Here is a 17,436-nt window from a genome sequence, read left to right as displayed (position 1 = left end):
GGGACCTTGGGCTCACTCACTTTAACGCTTATTTCAAAAACCCGTCACCCTCCCGCCGCACCCCCGGGCACACACAGCCCCCTCCCAGCCACCCCCACCACCCCCCACACACACCTTTTCCTGCCACGATTCCAACCCGGGACATCTTTCCCTCTTTCCCAGACCAAACCAGGTAGGAGCGGAGGGACAAGGTGCGGCGCAAGAGGCCCCCGGCTGCTCCCAAGTACATCTCTATCTGTCCTTCCCATCCCCGCGAGGGAGCCCCTTCTGCGGGCGCCGCTTCTCTGAGGAGGAAGGCGTTGGGCGGCCCAGGTGCCGTGAGAGGGTCTACGGGGACGCGCGCGGGCTGCGGGGCGCGCCAATGCCCGCGACTTCGGGGCGGGGAGGAAAGAGTTAAAGATCCAGGACTGGCTCTCCGGTCGCGGGGGCTGGGAGGGGAGCAGCCGGGAGGGAGGGCTCGGAGCTTGGCTCCGGTCCTCCGCAGTCCCCCCCGGACAGCCGGAGACTTGCGCCGGCCGGACGCCCCTCTGGCACACTCCCTGGGACGGCGCTCGCGCACGCATGCAAACACCCACACTCCGCTCTCCCTCCCTCGCGCCCTCTCCCATCCTTCTCCCCGGGCGCCCTCTCACACTCGCCTCTCGCTAACACGCGCGCTCTCACTCCCACCCTGGCCCTCCCCGCCCCGGCGCACCTCTTTGGCGCCCACCTGCTCCGCAGCGCCCTCCGCGCGCCCCTGCGCTCCCGGCCCGGCCCGTCGCAGCTGGTGGGGGCAGCGGGCCCCGGGGTGAGCGCCCCCATCCCGCTCCTCCTCCCTCCCACGGGGCGCGCCCGATGCCCGGGGCTGGCCGCTGAGCCCGAGGGGACCGAGGAGGCCACGGTGGGAGCGCTCGCCCGCCGCGGGGCCCGCTGAGGCCATGCTGCGCCCCGGGCGCCCCGCACTCGCTCGCCGGAGCCTGCTCCTGCTTCTGGCTGCGCTGCTACTGCTGCTCCCGGGCAGCCACGCGGGCAACCTGACGGTGGCCGTGGTTCTGCCGCTGGCCAACACCTCGTACCCGTGGGCGTGGGCGCGCGTGGGACCGGCCGTGGAGCTGGCCCTGGCCCGGGTGAAGGCGCGGCCCGACCTGCTGCCCGGCTGGACAGTCCGCACGGTGCTGGGCAGCAGCGAGAACGCGCTGGGCGTGTGCTCCGACACCGCCGCGCCGCTGGCCGCGGTGGACCTCAAGTGGGAGCACGACCCCGCGGTGTTCCTGGGCCCCGGCTGCGTGTACGCCGCGGCGCCGGTGGGGCGCTTCACCGCGCACTGGCGGGTGCCGCTGCTGACCGCGGGCGCGCCGGCGCTGGGCTTCGGAGCCAAGGACGAGTACGCGCTGACCACCCGCGCGGGGCCCAGCCACGCCAAGCTGGGCGACTTCGTGGCGGCGTTGCACCGACGGCTGGGCTGGGAGCGCCAGGCGCTCGTGCTCTACGCCTACCGGCCGGGGGACGACCAGCGCTGCTTCTTCTTAGTGGAGGGGCTGTACATGCGCGTCCGCGACCGCCTCAACATCACGGTGGACCACCTGGAGTTCGCCGAGGGCGACCACGACCACTACACCATGCTGCTGCGCACCGTGCGGCGCAAAGGCCGAGGTGAGAGGCGCGCCCCCGCCCCGGCGCCCGGCCCTGGGCCTGTTCAGCCCGGCGTGGGCTCCGGGACTCCCCTCTCCCCGGGCCGGTCGGCCTGCTCCGCGCGGTTCCGCCTTCCCGGCCCAGCCTCCTCGGCTCTTTCCCCCCGAGCTTCTCTGTCTCCCTCCGTCTCTCCCTCCCTCTCTCCCCTCCCCTCTCTTCTCACTTCCCCCTCTGCCCCAGCTTTTTCCCACCAGTTCCTCCGCAGTCAACAGGGTGGAGAAAATGCCTGCTGCCGCCCTGACACCTCGTAGTTCCCCGTGGTGATTCCAGCCCGTTTTTCTCCCCCGTTTTCTGTCTCTTCTCAACAGCCCCTGCCTCCCCCATCTTCTCCTGGTGCTCCCACAGGCCCTCTGCCCTTCCAGTCCCAGCTCCTGCCGCCCCCGCTCCCTTCCCTCTAGACCCCACCTTCCCCACCTGCAGCCCCACTATTCCCACGCTCCCTGGCTCCGCTCCGCAGGCCTGGACCCAGCCGGCAGCTATCTATGCAGGGTCTCTGAACTTCCTCGCATGCCCAGATTCCCTACCCAAGGAGCTCCCCCTTCCCGCTCCTCCATGACCTAGGCTTCTTTCTCTCTGACCCCCCTTTTCTCCCCAGTTATCTACATCTGCAGCTCCCCAGATGCCTTCAGAACCCTGATGCTTCTGGCCCTGGAAGCCGGCCTGAGTGGGGAGGACTATGTTTTCTTCCACCTGGACCTCTTTGGGCAAAGCCTGCAAGGTGCACATGGCCTTGCTCCCCGAAGGCCCTGGGAGAGAGGGGACGGCCAGGATGTCAGTGCCCACCAGGCCTTTCAGGTGAGTGTCCACGTTGGAAGTCCAGGCTGGGGGGCCTCTGAATGGTGACAGAGTTTCTGGGCACTGGGTCCCTCAGTGTCTGACAGGATTTCAGAGTAGAGGTCCCTGATGCTCACAGAGCCTTAGGTGAGGAAGGGCAGCGGCTGTGGCGAGGGGTATTAGAGAGTCAGGGGGCTTCAGAGCCAGGAAACTAAAACGGTGAGAGAATGGGATCAACGTGGGGGGACTTTCAAGTCCTGGAGACTAACAGGACTTGGAGAAGCCATCCCATTGGATCTCCTGCTTTAGAGCAGACAGCACCTCACGCAGGACAAGGGGTCCAGTTTGACCCTGAGCTACGCAGAGATGCTGCTCTGGGAGGCGGGCCTCAGTGTACTAGAAGGGCTGGGGTCAGCTCCCAGCTCTCCCCTCTCCACTGACCCCTTCCTCAGGCTGCCAAAATCCTCACATACAAAGAGCCGGACAACCCTGAGTACTTGGAGTTCCTGCAGCAGCTGAAACATGTGGCCCGCGAGCAGTTCAACTTCACCATGGAGGATGGCCTGGTAGGAGGGGCCCCGGGACCCTCTGGAGTGGACCTCCGGCCCTCACTCCATGGCCCTCTACCAGTCTCCACCCTGCTGTCAGCAGGGATTCCCTGGTCTCCCCTTCTTTCCCTTCCCGTTGTTCCTGTATCTGTCCTGATGTTGGTGAGAGAAACTGACAGGTTTTTCAACCTCTGAAACTCAAGCTCTCATCAGTAAAATGAGGATGACACCCTTTGCTCTATCTGCTTGGCAGGGCTCAGAAGTGGGGACACCTCCCTGCCACAAGGGATGTGCCCTCCCCTCCTCTTCCAAGCGCCCTGTGCCTCCCAATCCACCCCCAACAGCACCCCACTCTGTGCCCTTCAGACCTCCCACCCCAGCCAAGCTCTACTTGTCCCTGCAGGTGAACACCATCCCTGCGTCCTTCCACGACGGGCTCCTGCTCTATGTCCAGGCAGTGACAGAGACTCTGGCACATGGAGGAACTGTCACCGACGGGGAGGGCATCACTCAGCGGATGTGGAACCGAAGCTTCCAAGGTCAGGGCCCGGAACTCCTGGCAGCAAAGGGCTGCCTGGGGAGCCCCAAGCAGGACGCCTTAAGAAGCCACGAGCCCTGCAGCTCAGGTGGTCACTTGCCCACACCAGCCTTTCTCTCTCTTTTCTAGAAGAACCTCCAAGCTTCCTTTAGGCCCTTCTTCCCCAACTCCCTAGTTAAGTGCTGGTCCCAATCATTCCTGCTGCTGAAATGTCTGCCCATTTTATTATTATTCCATGTATGTGTGTTTGGAGGGCAAGGCAGAGAGGATCAAGAGATGGAGATGAAGTGGGGAGGGGTCCCTGAACTGCCGCTCTCTCAAAACACAGCCATCTCCCCACACGCCCCAGGTGTGACAGGGTACCTGAAGATGGACAGCAATGGAGATCGGGAGACCGACTTCTCCCTCTGGGATATGGATCCTGAGACTGGTGCCTTCAGGGTAAGGTTGTGCCCAAAGACAGTGCCAACTGGCAGTGACATCTCGCCTTCTTGCCTCCGGAGCCCCACCTCCCTCCCAGGGCATCTGTCCACCCTGTAGTCACCCTCGTATGCTCGGTCACTTATGGAGAGACCCAACCCCAGTGTGGGGGAGCAACCAGAATGACAGGGATTGGGCACTACCCCACGTCTGAGGAGGGAACCCCGTGTCTGAGAAGGAAGTACACCTCTGCCCTCAGGAAATCCTGTGTCTCTTAAGGAGGCAGGACCCCCTCCCAGCCCAGACAAGCCGGCTCGGGGCCAAGATGAACACACATTGTACAGCTCTGTAAGTGCAGTCAGGACAGAAAGGGATGGAGGCCACAGGCGCCGAGGAGCAGATCATCTAGGGAAGACTTCCTGGAGGAGGGGGTACACGGATTAGGCCTGGGAATGTGGACTAAGGATACTGCTTTTTCCTGTTTTCCATGTGCTTCAACCCAAGGTTAGCAACTCCTGGGGTGTAGGGCTGGGGTTCTATGCGGAGTTTTCTTTATAAAAGCCTTGAGTAGTTTTCTAGTTTTTCCACACTGATAACATGGGGCATGGTTATGAGGGTGCTCTGTACCCACTCCCAGTGGGGGCTTGGCAAACAGCTGAAGCCCAGATTCAGGCCCTGGAAGCAGAGATGGGGTAGGAGGGAGGCAGGGCTGCTCCACTGCGCAGGAGGCCTCACCCCAGGCCCTACCCGCCCACCACTCTGCCCTCCCACAGGTTGTTCTGAACTACAATGGGACTTCCCAAGAGCTGGTAGCCATGTCAGGACACAAGCTGAACTGGCCCTCGGGTTACCCACCTCCTGACATCCCCAAATGTGGCTTTGACAATGAGAACCCCGCATGCAACCAAGGTGACTGTCTTGCCTGCCAAGCCTCCGTTCCCGTGGTGCTGCATCCTTCCCCCACCCTGGGAGTCAGATAGGTGCTCCTCCCACACACGGAGGGTTTTCTGGAGAGACAACTCCTGCCTTTTTCTTCCCTTTGTCCATCATTCTAGTTCACTGATTGACTATCAGAAGGTTCTTCTTCCTGCTGTCTAACCCAAATCTCTCTTGCTGCAATTCGGACTCTCTCCTGCAGACCACTTTTCCACCCTGGAGGTGCTGGCTTTGGTGGGCAGCCTCTCCCTGCTCGGCGTTCTGATCGTCTCCTTCTTCATATACAGGTGAGCCTTGGGGTGAAAGTGGTGAGTGAGGCTGGGAGACCTGGAGGACAAACGGCCAAGGAGGTGGTAGGGACCCAAGGGGAGGGGGACGGGTGGACAGGCAGCAGCGGAAGGCCAAATGAGAGAGGGGAGAAAACAGACTAAAAGCCTTGGGATTACAGGGGAGAGAGGAGGAGGAGGAGAAAGGGCTGGGAGAGGCCAGGGAGAGGGTCGGGGACTGGAGTTGCAGAACAGCCGAGGGGGCGGCATCGCAGGCCCGCGGGCTGGCTCATCCTTCCTTCCTGCTTCTTCAGACCAGATGGGAAGCAATGGCTCCAAACCTGTGGGCCTGGCCCAACTAGTTGAGCAGCGTTGCTGCTGGGCACCAGGTGCTGAAGCCCAAGTGGAGGAGAGAGATAAAGGAGCCCCATTCCTGCCTTGTGGGGGGAGGTTGAAATGAAAATGCAGAAGTTAATAGAGGGAACAGGAGGGAGAGAAGAAAACCAATGCTGGTTGAGCAGGTACTATGTGCCAGGCACATACAGTATTTTTTTTTCTTTTTTTAAAATTATTATTATCTTTTATTAAAGTATCGTTAATATACCATCTTAGGTTGGTTTCAAATGTGCATCACAGTCGTTCAGTAGTCCCTGTGATCATCTTACACTGTGATTGCGAATTATTGTGCCCTTTTATCGCCCTCCCCCTCTTTCCCCCACCCCCATCCCCTCCCCTCCCCCTTGGTAACCACTAGTCACTTCTCAGTGTTTATGAGTCTACTGCTGTTTTGTTCCCTCTGTTTTGCTTTGTTTTTATAGTCCACAAATAAGTGAAATCATACGGTATTTGTCTTTCTCCACCTGGCTTATTTCACTGAACATAATACCCTCTAGGTCCATCCATGATGTTGCAAATGGCAGGATTTCTTTTCTTTTTATGGCTGAGGAATATTCCATTGTATATTTGTACCACAGCTTCTATATCCATTCATCTGTTGATGGACACTTAGGTTGCTTCCATATCTTGGCTACTGTAAATAATGTGGCGGTAAACATAGGGGTGCACATGTCTTTTCAAATCAAGAGTTTTGTTTTCTTTGAGTAAATTCCTAGGAGTGGAATTACTGGGTTCACAGTATTTCTTTTTATTCTTATAACAATGCATTGAAATAAATATCAAGGTTCCCAATTTCCAAATGAGGACATTTAGACATAAGGGCATGAGATTCCAAGAAATGAAGTGACTACCTGCCCTCCCCAGGGAGACAGAATTCCACCCAAGCCTCCTGACTCTCAGGAGACAGGATGCTACTCCACATCCATCTCTTAGCACATGTAGTGGTCCCAGGGCCCTGAAGAGGGGCTGCTGAACACTCCCACCTGGGTCAGGGGCTCAGAAAGGGGCTCAAATTCAGGTTTCATGTCCCAGAAAGATGCAGCTGGAAAAGGAACTGGCCTCAGAGCTGTGGCGGGTGCGTTGGGAGGACGTGCAGCCCAGTAGCCTTGAGAGGCACCTCCGGAGCGCAGGCAGCCGGCTGACCCTGAGTGGGGTAAGTGCCCTGGCTCTGGGGGATATTGGGGAGAGCTGGGTACAGGCCTGGGGCACTGCCTGACATGCAAGGTAGAGATCAGGGTTCTCGTCCTGGCTCTGCCTTCATTTGCTGTGCGATCTTGGGCAAATCACATTCCCTTTCTGAGACTACCCCAGATAATGATTACATTCAGAGCCTCCTTCACAGGAGTCTTTCAAAGGTCAAAGAGAGTATGCATGAAAATTACATTTTTAAAAAAATAAATGAAAGGCTCTCAGGATGTTAAATGAAAAGCAGGATGACACGCAGATAAGGCGGGGCAGTGAGGACCAGAGCTCAGGAAACCAGGATGGAGGACTGGGCCCAGGGTGGGGCCCTGGGCTGACCATCCCTCCTGCTCTCCACCCCTTCAGAGAGGCTCCAATTATGGCTCCCTGCTCACCACCGAGGGCCAGTTCCAGGTCTTTGCCAAGACAGCATATTATAAGGTGTGTCTGGGGAAAGACCACTGGTCCTTGGGACTGGGGAGGGTCCCAGGGGCAGGGATGGGCTGTCGGGAGCAGCTGGAGTTCTCATCCTCACAGTGACGTCTCCATTCCTTGCCCAGGGCAACCTCGTGGCTGTGAAACGGGTGAATCGTAAACGCATTGAGCTGACTCGAAAAGTCCTCTTTGAACTGAAGCATGTAATGTGGGGGAGTGAAGCAGCAGCCTGGGGAAGAGTCCCAGGGGGCATGGGGGGGCTGGCCAAGAGAACTGGTTATGGAGGGCAGTGGGGCATGCTAGGAAAGGGTGGGAAGGGCCCCTGCCCCCACTGTGGGTGGCAGTGGGGGATCACGGCAGGGTGACGGCATTGCGGAAGATGTCTTGGAGGCGGGTTCCTGAGGAGCCACTCCTGACGCCCCTTGGGGTGGAGGGCTCAGGACACAGTGAGAGTAGGGAGCAGATTTGAGGGGGAGGTCTTTAGAACATGGGCGGGAATCGCCAGAGAAGTTGCTAGAATGTCTGCAGAGAAAGAATAGGCAGTTAAGTAGACTGAGGGGTCCCTGAGGGTGGGGGCAACTTGGTGAGGTTGGAGGATGAAGGGTGAAGGGTGGAGTACCTGTCAGGCTGCTAACGCTGGCTGCCCCCTGCAGATGCGGGATGTGCAGAATGAACACCTGACGAGATTTGTGGGTGCCTGCACCGACCCCCCCAACATCTGTATCCTCACAGAGTACTGTCCTCGTGGGAGCCTCCAGGTGAGGGGACAGGGGGGTGTCAGGACACCTGAGTCTAGCCCTGCCTCTGCCCCTCCTGACCATTTACCCCAGGCAAGCCTGTCCTCTTTCTTTTACTTGCCCCAATTGTAAAGCAGGAGTGGGGGGAGGGTGGTGGTACTAGAATGGACCCCAAGCGTGTCCTGTTCTGCCAGTGCACGTGAGGGGGTCCCCTGCGCTCCTCCTCTGGGGGAGCCTTCGGGGTAGGGAGCTGACTCTCACTGCCCCGACAGGACATTCTGGAGAACGAGAGCATCACCTTGGACTGGATGTTCCGGTATTCTCTCACCAATGACATCGTCAAGGTCAGCCCAGAAGGGCCCCCCGGAAGCACAGGGGAGGGGCTGGACACGCTTCTCCCCTGGCCGGCATTGTAGGCCCTACTCATACCCAGACCCCTTCCTCCCCGAATTTCCCAGGGGATGGTGTTCCTGCACAATGGGGCCATTTGCTCCCATGGCAACCTCAAATCATCCAACTGCGTGGTAGACGGGCGATTTGTACTCAAGATCACGGACTATGGGCTGGAGAGCTTCAGGGACCCAGAGCCAGAGCAAGGCCACACCCTCTACGCCAGTGAGCCCCAACTTTGACTCCTCACACTGCCCCCAGCAGGTGGACTGACGCCTGGTCTCTGCTGGGCTTGGGCTCCCCTTTCCTGATTCTGGGTACAGTTCAGTCCCCTGAGGAGGGGAGTCTGAGGAAGTGGTGTCGAGACCGCCTCCAGCTCTCGCACTTGGGGTGGTGTCTTCAGATCAGTCCCAGTCACGTCCTCAAGGACCTTGTTTCCCCTCACTCCCTGGCTTTGGGCCTTTCACTGTGTGACTCCTGACCTCTGACCCACAGAAAAGTTATGGACAGCCCCTGAACTCCTGCGAATGGCCTCGCCCCCTGCCCAGGGCTCCCAGGCTGGCGACGTGTACAGCTTTGGGGTCATCCTTCAGGAGATTGCCCTGAGGAGTGGTGTCTTCCATGTGGAAGGTTTGGACCTCAGCCCCAAAGGTGAGAGGACCATACTAGCCCCATCACAGTCCCATCACAGTCTCAACCAACCCCAGCCCCAGAGAGAGGGACCCCTGGGAACACCACCACACCATCCTCTGCTCCATTGCTGCCAGTGACCCTGACACATGACTGGTCCAGTTCCCTGTTGGTCTCCCTGCCCACACCCTAGTCCTGGACTTCCCGCCGTGACTCTCACCAGGCCCTCGGCTGGCCCTGCCCCTCAGCCCCTCTCTGTGTCTCCCCCCACTGCACAGAAATCATTGAGCGTGTGACTCGGGGTGAGCAGCCCCCCTTCCGGCCCTCCCTGGCTCTGCAGAGTCACCTGGAGGAACTGGGGCAGCTGATGCAGCGGTGCTGGGCCGAGGACCCACAGGAGCGGCCGCCCTTCCAGCAGATCCGCCTGATGCTGCGCAAGTTTAACAGGTCTCTGGAGGGCATCCCCCAGCCTCCCCTGACCCCCAGTAGCCACCACCAGCAGTGCCAAAGGGAGCCCACTCGTGGCCCCCCATGCATGGCCTAGTCTAGCCTACCCCAGCCTCCCAGTCCCCTCTGTGGATACTGGGTGACCCAGCTGTCCCCACAGCCCCCTACTCTCATTCCCCCTCGCCCACCAACACCGCCAGCCACCTCACATCCTTCCTGTGGCCGGCTCCCAGCCCAGCCCTTCAATCTCCCTGTCCCAGTGTACCCCACTGGGGCCCAGTTCCTCCAGACACACCCCTCTGCCAGCCTCTGTACCCTCACTCTTTTTCAATTGATCCCTGCCGCCTTATGCCTTCTGTCCTCCATTTAACTCAAGTTCAACAAAGATGAACAAAATAGCCAATATGTCTGAAGCTTCAGACTCAACCCTGGGGACTCGGAACTGAACTTGCCTCCTACCCTTTTCCCCGCTGCTCCCATCCTGCTGTGCCCCCCAACCCTGGTTCTCTCCAGGGACCCCACTGCAGTTGGGGGTGTGTGCTGACATTAGCCTGGGGAGGGTGAGTGCCCGGGGGGGCCTTTGGGGCCAGTGTGCTGCTCCTCACTCACCCCTGCCCCACACCTGCCGCTTCAGGGAGAACAGCAGCAACATCTTGGACAACCTCCTGTCGCGCATGGAGCAGTACGCCAACAACCTGGAGGAGCTGGTGGAGGAGCGGACCCAGGCCTACTTGGAGGAGAAGCGCAAGGCAGAGGCCCTGCTCTACCAGATCCTGCCTCAGTGAGTGCCTGTGTCTGGTGACCCCCTGCCACCCCTGTCCTGGCCCCACCTCACCGTCTGATCCTGTACCTGTCCTTGACCCCCAGCTCAGTGGCTGAGCAGCTGAAGCGTGGGGAGACGGTCCAGGCTGAAGCCTTTGACAGCGTTACTATCTACTTCAGTGACATTGTGGGTTTCACAGCCCTGTCAGCGGAGAGCACACCCATGCAGGTAGGTCAGGGTGCGGCCACAGGGGACAGGCAGGTGTGCCTGGCTTAGCCTCTGAATCCCATCAGGCCTGCCTTCTGGCTCTGCTTGTCCCACCTGAGCCCAGGTGGGGTCCTTACTCCCTGCCCCTCTTGGCTTCTCTTCCCTTCCAGGTGGTGACCCTGCTCAATGACCTGTACACTTGCTTTGATGCCGTCATAGACAACTTTGATGTGTACAAGGTAAAGGTGGGAGTAGGGATGGGAAGGGACAGACGGTGGTGGACAGGGTCAGAGAAAGGTGAAGGTCAGAATGACAGTCTTAAGAGAAACCAAGGGACATGGGCAAGAGGGGGGTGAGGGAAGGGTGCGGCTGGCAGATTGCTTGAGAAGGCGGCTGTACAGAATGACAGACGGTGCACACGGTGTGGGGGGCCTACACAGGGCAGCAAAAGTGCCAGCCCTCATGTCCTGCACCCTCTTACTGCTCTCACAGGTGGAGACCATCGGCGATGCCTACATGGTGGTGTCGGGGCTCCCCGTGCGGAACGGGCGGCTGCATGCCCGCGAGGTGGCCCGCATGGCCCTGGCGCTCCTGGACGCCGTGCGCTCCTTCCGCATCCGCCACAGGCCCCAGGAGCAGCTGCACTTGCGCATCGGCATCCACACCGGTAAGGCGGAGGGGGAGCCCAGAGGCTGCACTGCGGGAGGGAAGCAAGTCTCCAGGCCCAGCTCGTCCCCAACACCTCGATAACCATGGAGCACAGACACACACGCACCTCTGGGTTCCTACCTGCCTGCAGTCCCATCCCCTGCCTTTCCTGGAGGTCTTAGCCCCGCCCCAGGACCAACATCCTTTCCTCCCACCTCCCTCCCTTAACACCCCTCCACCCCTCGGTGATGGGCTTCCCCTTCCTCCAGGCCCCGTGTGTGCCGGTGTGGTAGGGCTGAAGATGCCCCGTTACTGTCTCTTTGGGGATACAGTCAACACGGCCTCTAGAATGGAGTCCAACGGGGAAGGTATGGCGGCCTAGACGAGGTGCGGGAGGGCAGGGTGGCTGTCGCGGAGGAACGCTCTCCAGGCAGCTTGTGCCTGTCCAATGCCTCTTCCGGCTCCAGGCCGTTCTCCCGGGCCCCTTCTAATGAGGCTTCAACCTGGGCAGCCTTTTACACTTTACCTTGAATCTGATCAGAGACTCAGGTCCCTGCTACGCCTCTTGCCAAATGATTAAAAAGTCTTTCCTGCCAATTTTCAACAGTTCCCAGTAGGAAACCCACCTCTAGGCACCCTCTGCTCCCTCTTGGGTGTGATAAAGAGGGGCTTCAGAGCAGCCCATTGGGGTGTGAATCTCAGCACCACAACCGACCAGCTGTGTGTGAACTGGCTGCACTTTCCTGAGCCCTGCTTTTTCTTATCTGTAAAATGAGAACAAAGTACTTACCTCAGAAGGGTTATGTGAGGAAGTCATATAACATGACCACCCCTAATTATTCAATTTTGCTAAGCCTCAGCTGTTTATCTGTAAAATGATGCCTTTAAATTCATAAAGTATTTAAACAGAACCTGGCATGTAGGAAGCACTATATATAGGAAGCACTTTTTTTACAGGATGCAAAAAACCCAGCGCAATGTCTGGCACACAGTAGGTACTGTCTAATAAGTGCTTTCCTCTACCTTGCCCCTTGGTCTTGCTTCCTTCCTGTTCATCTTCTATCCTCCTGCTGTAGTCAACAGTTAATTCAGCAGACATTTAGTGAATGAGGCCTGGGGGCACTGAGATGCCCAGATCCACAGTTAGCTGGGGAGTCCACGTGGACCCCATCCAAGCCTCCTGGTGGCAGACAGGCTATTTGGGAGCCCAGAGGGGACCTGGTTCATTCCCTGGACACTTGTGTTTGGGGATGTTGGGGTAGGAGAAAGCCTCTCACTGAGGTCCAGTCCTCAAGGGCATATTCTTAGAAATGGTTCAACAACGTAATAAGGCCACTGTGATGCAGACCCCAGAGTTCAGAGAAAAGTCAAAGAAGGGGTGCAGGGAATACCCGGTCAGGAGCCAGGAGGCGTGTGTTTGACCTCAGCCGTTGTGGCAGATCTCCCCAGCCGTCAGTTCCCTCAGCCCTAAGATGAGGGTGATGCGTTATTAACAGTGATAGCAACTGCTTACATAGGGCTTCCTGTGTGCCAGGGTCTGTTTAAATACTTAATGAATTTAAATTTAGTCTCACAACAAGGCTTTGAGCATCACGATCAGCATTTTACAGACTAGGACCATGAGGCATAGAGAGTTTATATTACTTCCCCAAGCAAGTGTCCAAGCTGGGGTTCATACTAGGCAGAAAAGGATCTGAGCTCCTAACCATGCCACATACTGTCTGCCCAGCGCCTGGCGACTCTCCACAGTGCTGTCCAACAGAACTTTATGCACTGATGACAATGCTGTATAATCTGTACTGTTCAATATGGTAGTTTCTGTCTCAGGGGGCAATTGAGCGCTTAAAATGTGGTCATGCAACTGAAGCACTGAATTTTTAACTGTATTTAGTTTCAATTAAATAGCCACGTGGGATTAGTGGCTACCATGTTGGACTACGCAGCTCTCGAGTTCTAGGGGAGGGGCCAGTATGGTCGGACACCACCTCGCGGGGGTAGGACTCTGTATGAGGAGGCTTCCCAGGCCAAAAGGAGGGAGGGAGGGCATCTGTCCACCCCCGCAGTCCCTAATCTTCCCTGCTCCCATTCCTTGCATCCCCACCTTCCTTTTTTCTCTCTCATCCTACCCAGCCCTGAAGATCCACTTGTCTTCTGAGACCAAGGCTGTCCTGGAGGAGTTTGGTGGTTTTGAGCTGGAGCTTCGAGGAGATGTAGAAATGAAGGTAGTGAAGGAAGCCCCTGCCGTCACCACCCTTTGGGGTCCCAGAACAGGTCACCTTCCCCCAGGCCTCTTCTCAAGCAGCCAGCCCACACCATCATTCATCATTCGGCCTCTCATCTGATTTGGTAAAGTGGGTGGGCATGCGCACTAGTCACCCCAAACTCCTCTTCTTCTTTCCTCTAGGGCAAAGGCAAAGTTCGGACCTATTGGCTCCTGGGAGAGCGGGGGAATAACACCCGAGGCTGACCTGCCTCCCCTCCTGGCCTGCCACATCTCCCTGCCCTATGCCAGAGGTGCCCGAGAGGTGCCAGGCCTAAGCCTCACCCAGAGCAGCACCACCACTGCCCAAAGACTGGGGAAGTGGTTTGAACAGCTCAGGTGTGCTGACCTCTGCAGAGACACCAGATACTACCTCCGAAAGAGGCCTGGTGTGAGGCAGAACTCGGAGCTCATGGGCCTGGACCAAAGCAGTCATGACCAGTGGCACACATGTGGGCACTGCACCTGCTCTCCACCTGGACTCAGGTCAGGCTGGGGTGTGGACTCCTGGATCTTCCAGCCCCTCCCTCTGTCCTCCTTCCTCAACCTTGCTACACTGTGACCTTTGCGAGGAGGGGTCAGTGCCACCTTGGAGGGAATAGGAAAAGGGACTCTAGGTGAATCTTGAGGGTTGGGGGAGTCCACAATGGGCTCAGCCCCCATGGGCCACAAGCGCCACCCCCACCCGCAGCCCTGGGCCCCATCACCACCGTTGGATACGGTGTACAGGAGGGTGGGGTGGCACAGAGGGGCTGCCAGCCTGTATCCCTTGCCTCTCCTGTGAGCAGAGACCATTAAAATCTTCATTCCAGTGACAGTGTCTCTTCTTGAGGAAGAGAGGGCTGACAGAAAACACAGCCGTGTTCTCCACCCTGTACTTCAAATAAGGCATGTGTCTCAAGCTGGGAATGTATGCAGAATCTGACAAAGGCTGCCCTTGCCTGTGCAGCAACCTCTGGATGACCCAGTAGTTCTGACACTTTTGGTCTCAGGGCCTGTTTACATCCGTAATAATTACTGAGGGGCTCCAGAGAGCTTTTGTTTATGCAGGTTATATCTATTGATATATACCATATTAGAAATTTTTTAAAGTCCTTATTAACTCACTTAAAATAACTATAATAAACCCATTACATGTTAATGATTTTTACTGCTTTATGAAGGACATTCCTAAGAGGAACTGGCTTTTTTTCCTGCCAATGTGTGGTAATGAAAAATACGATGGCTCATTTGGTGCCACTGCCTTGATGTGTACTCTTCACCCACAGTTCTACCTCTGTTGCTTTATACCATTGGGCAAATGTCACACCATATGGTACCTTTAGTACCATTAGGCAAATACTGTATTTAGTACCATTAGGCAAAATATGAAAATTGATTCGACCTCATCCATCCTCTGGAAGGGCCTCCCAGGGTCTGTAGACCACAACAGTTTGAAAACTGCCGTGTTTCCCAATGCCTGGCATACAGTAGGAACGTGAGTGTGGACTAAATGGAGAGTCCTGGCATCTTTTGACTCAGGAGGCCCAAAGCCAGGAAAGAGGCATGTGGGTGGGAATGTGTGTATCCCTTTTTACCTCAGTTGAGATTTGGGGATTGTCCACCAGCCCCTCCATTGCCATGCCAGTGTAGACAAACGTGAGCGTGGTAGTTTGCACAGTGACTCCCAGCTGGGTGAAGGGCTCTCCTTTCCCTGCTCCAGCCGCCCACCCCACCCCCTTCCTGAGCAGGCAGGCAGGAATGCGAGTGAATGTGGGGGAGAGGTGGCTGCAGCTTCACCTCCCCCATGGGGAAGGAAAGTGCCAGACATTTCTTCGTACCATCCATCAAGTGCAGACAGGCCCCTCCTGCGACCTCCCCAAGCCTCTTCCTGGAGTCCACACCCAGTGGGACCTGGAGGCAGGGGTGGACCACCGGGGGCTTGGAGGTGCGCCATCAGAGCCGTGCTCGCTGACACACAAGTGGTGGTCCTGGGGTGAAAAAGGGTGAACCCCTCTCCCTCCTGTGCATGACCCTTCTTGATGCCCTATGCTCCTGGCCCACCCTTTTTGGCCTCAGTCAGACTTGATTTATTGGGAGAGGGGCTTCACCGGGCCCAGTCCTCGCCCTCCTCAGCGGGGGGTGAACAGCACTGGGGGATGAACACAGGCCTACCAGACGGACGGTTGCCTGGTAACGACAGCAGACTCAACTTGCTGGTGGGCCCGGGGGTCCTGTTGCCTCTCGCGCCCCAGTCCTTCCCCCCAGGGTGGTCGGCAGCCCCAGCCAGGGGCGGATGTGCCACCAAGGAGACGCTGGCTCAGGGTGGGGGCTGCCAGGGCCAGGGAGCCCGGCGCTCTGGGGAGGCGAGGCCAAGAGATGCGGTGAGGAAGGGGGTGGGGGGCCCAGTGACCGAGGAGCTCCGGGAAGACAATTCTAGGAAACCGCCGGTCAGATCCTTCCGGGGCAGCCTGGCTCCAGCGCGGGGCGGGCCGCGGGGGCGGTGATCGCAGCGGCCCGAGGACTTTCACTGGAACCGAGAGGTTTCCTTCCGGAGGAAGGCCGCCGAGGCAGGAAGAGCCGGGAAAGCCATCACGGGGCGGGGGGGAGCATCGAGGGGAGCCGCAGCCTCCCCCGGGCCCGGAGGCTCCGCCCGCGCGGGAGGGGCAGTCCAGGCCCGCCGAGCTGCCCGGGCCGCCCCGCGGGGTAGGCCCGGGAGGGGCGGGGGGCAGCCGGGTTTCCCTGGAGTGTGATAAGGACAATAACAACTGCAGTCATTGGCATCCAGCTGTGCCTTGCAGTTGACAAAGGCTTTCACATACATCAGCTCATCAGCCCACGTGATGCCCTTGGACTAGGGGGCCAGGCGTGCAGAAGGGGGGGCAGGAGGGCCCACTGCAGACCTTGTGCTGAGGGAACCCCAACCCAACAACCAGCCCTGCACAAGGCCCGAGCGTGGAAAAAAAAAAAAAAAAAAGAGCTGACGGAAGACAAATATCCCCACCCCCAGCCCCTCTTCTCAGCGGCGTCAAAGATCTTGGGTAATTTATTTGTCGTAACAGTACATTCAGTAATAATTTTTTTGTGCATGTGATGATTTATACCTTTCAGGACAGATCTGTGGAATCCAATTAGTGGAGGCCAGTTTTGCAGCCTGAAAGTTCATTTTTAATTACATCACAAGAGCTGTAAAAATATCAAAATAAGTTAGCCATTAAAAAATACCTAACGCCGTCCACGGAGATTTCATCTCATTGAGTTGGAACGCAAGTAAGGTTCCAGGGGAGGTGTTTATCACCAAGAGGAAGGATCAGAGTGCTGATGAATTTGGAGCTGCGCACAGCAAAAGCAGGGACGCTGGGAGGAGGAAGAGGCCACTGGGGGCAGGAACCCACTGGACTGTAGTGCTACCCAAGGGTTAGGGAGGGGGTCCAGATAGGACAAACCCCACCCACCCAGTTTCCTATCACACACATTGCACCAGGGAGTGAGTGGCTGGGCTGGCTGCCCTGCAAGAACCTTTCCCTAGCAGATTCCTTCCCCAAGGACATCTGTTCATCCCTGTGGCACCCCTTCTGGACTTGATACAACTGTCCCACTATTACTCCCTGCCCTTGGCTTTCAAATGTAAACCGCATATGGCATACCTTGGCTGTAGATACGTCCTGTGATGAGGTCGGCCTGTCCTGTCTCAGCCTACCAAATCCCAGCAGGCTAGAACCAGGCCAAAATACTTCACAGATCTCTGCGTTCAGAACTGGAGCAATTTGAAACCTCTACCAAGCGGAAGGCAGTGAGCGTTGGTTAAGAGGCTGACTCTGGAGACAGCCTGCCTGGATTCAAATGCCAGCTGTGCCCCTCATCACCCATTAACCTTGGGCAAATTCCTTAACTTCTCTAAGCCTCAGTTTTCTGCTTTGAAACACAGAAATGATCATCGTAAGAGCTACTGTACTGGGTTGTTTTGAGGATTCTGAGAGTTAATTCTTCTATTACACACTTAGAATGCTGACTGGCAGATGATAAGAACTAAAAAAGTGTTTGCTGGTGTTATTCAGAGTGTACGTTACACAAACCATAATGCCAGGTGTAAGGAGTTCCTGATGTCCAGAGAACAGTTGCAAGTGAAATGCAGCACATGATTAGACCCCCTCACTGAGAGGTACTAGTAAGATGTAAAAATCTTACAGTTATAAGAAAAAGTAAAAT

General features: G+C 57.3%; 1 protein-coding gene across 1 annotated transcript; it reads left to right on the top strand.

Moving 5' to 3' along the window:
* Window positions 1-136: 136 nt before the first annotated feature.
* Window positions 137-13,811, top strand: NPR1 (natriuretic peptide receptor 1). Its single transcript, XM_036922232.2, has 22 exons — window positions 137-1,632; window positions 2,267-2,466; window positions 2,898-3,011; window positions 3,397-3,532; window positions 3,881-3,972; window positions 4,725-4,860; window positions 5,090-5,174; window positions 6,582-6,702; window positions 7,098-7,172; window positions 7,292-7,369; window positions 7,820-7,924; window positions 8,176-8,247; window positions 8,362-8,518; window positions 8,789-8,944; window positions 9,202-9,370; window positions 10,005-10,151; window positions 10,238-10,361; window positions 10,511-10,579; window positions 10,833-11,007; window positions 11,258-11,356; window positions 13,119-13,210; window positions 13,393-13,811. Exons 1-22 carry the CDS (start codon window positions 918-920, stop codon window positions 13,453-13,455), a joined length of 3,180 nt encoding a protein of 1,059 aa, XP_036778127.1. The 5' UTR covers window positions 137-917; the 3' UTR covers window positions 13,456-13,811.
* Window positions 13,812-17,436: the final 3,625 nt, after the last annotated feature.

This window comes from Manis pentadactyla, chromosome 19, assembly GCF_030020395.1.
Source record: "Manis pentadactyla isolate mManPen7 chromosome 19, mManPen7.hap1, whole genome shotgun sequence".
Taxonomy (NCBI): Eukaryota; Metazoa; Chordata; class Mammalia; order Pholidota; family Manidae; genus Manis; species Manis pentadactyla.
This window is presented reverse-complemented; position numbering and strand designations above follow the sequence as displayed.

Coding starts and splice junctions, on each gene's coding strand:
- NPR1 (XM_036922232.2), top strand. CDS start 918: ATGCTGCGCCCCGGGCGCCCCGCACTCGCTCGCCGGAGCCTGCTCCTG. Junction 7,370..7,819: donor TCCTCTTTGAACTGAAGCAT/GTAATGTGGGGG, acceptor TGCCCCCTGCAG/ATGCGGGATGTGCAGAATGA. Junction 9,371..10,004: donor ATGCTGCGCAAGTTTAACAG/GTCTCTGGAGGG, acceptor CTGCCGCTTCAG/GGAGAACAGCAGCAACATCT.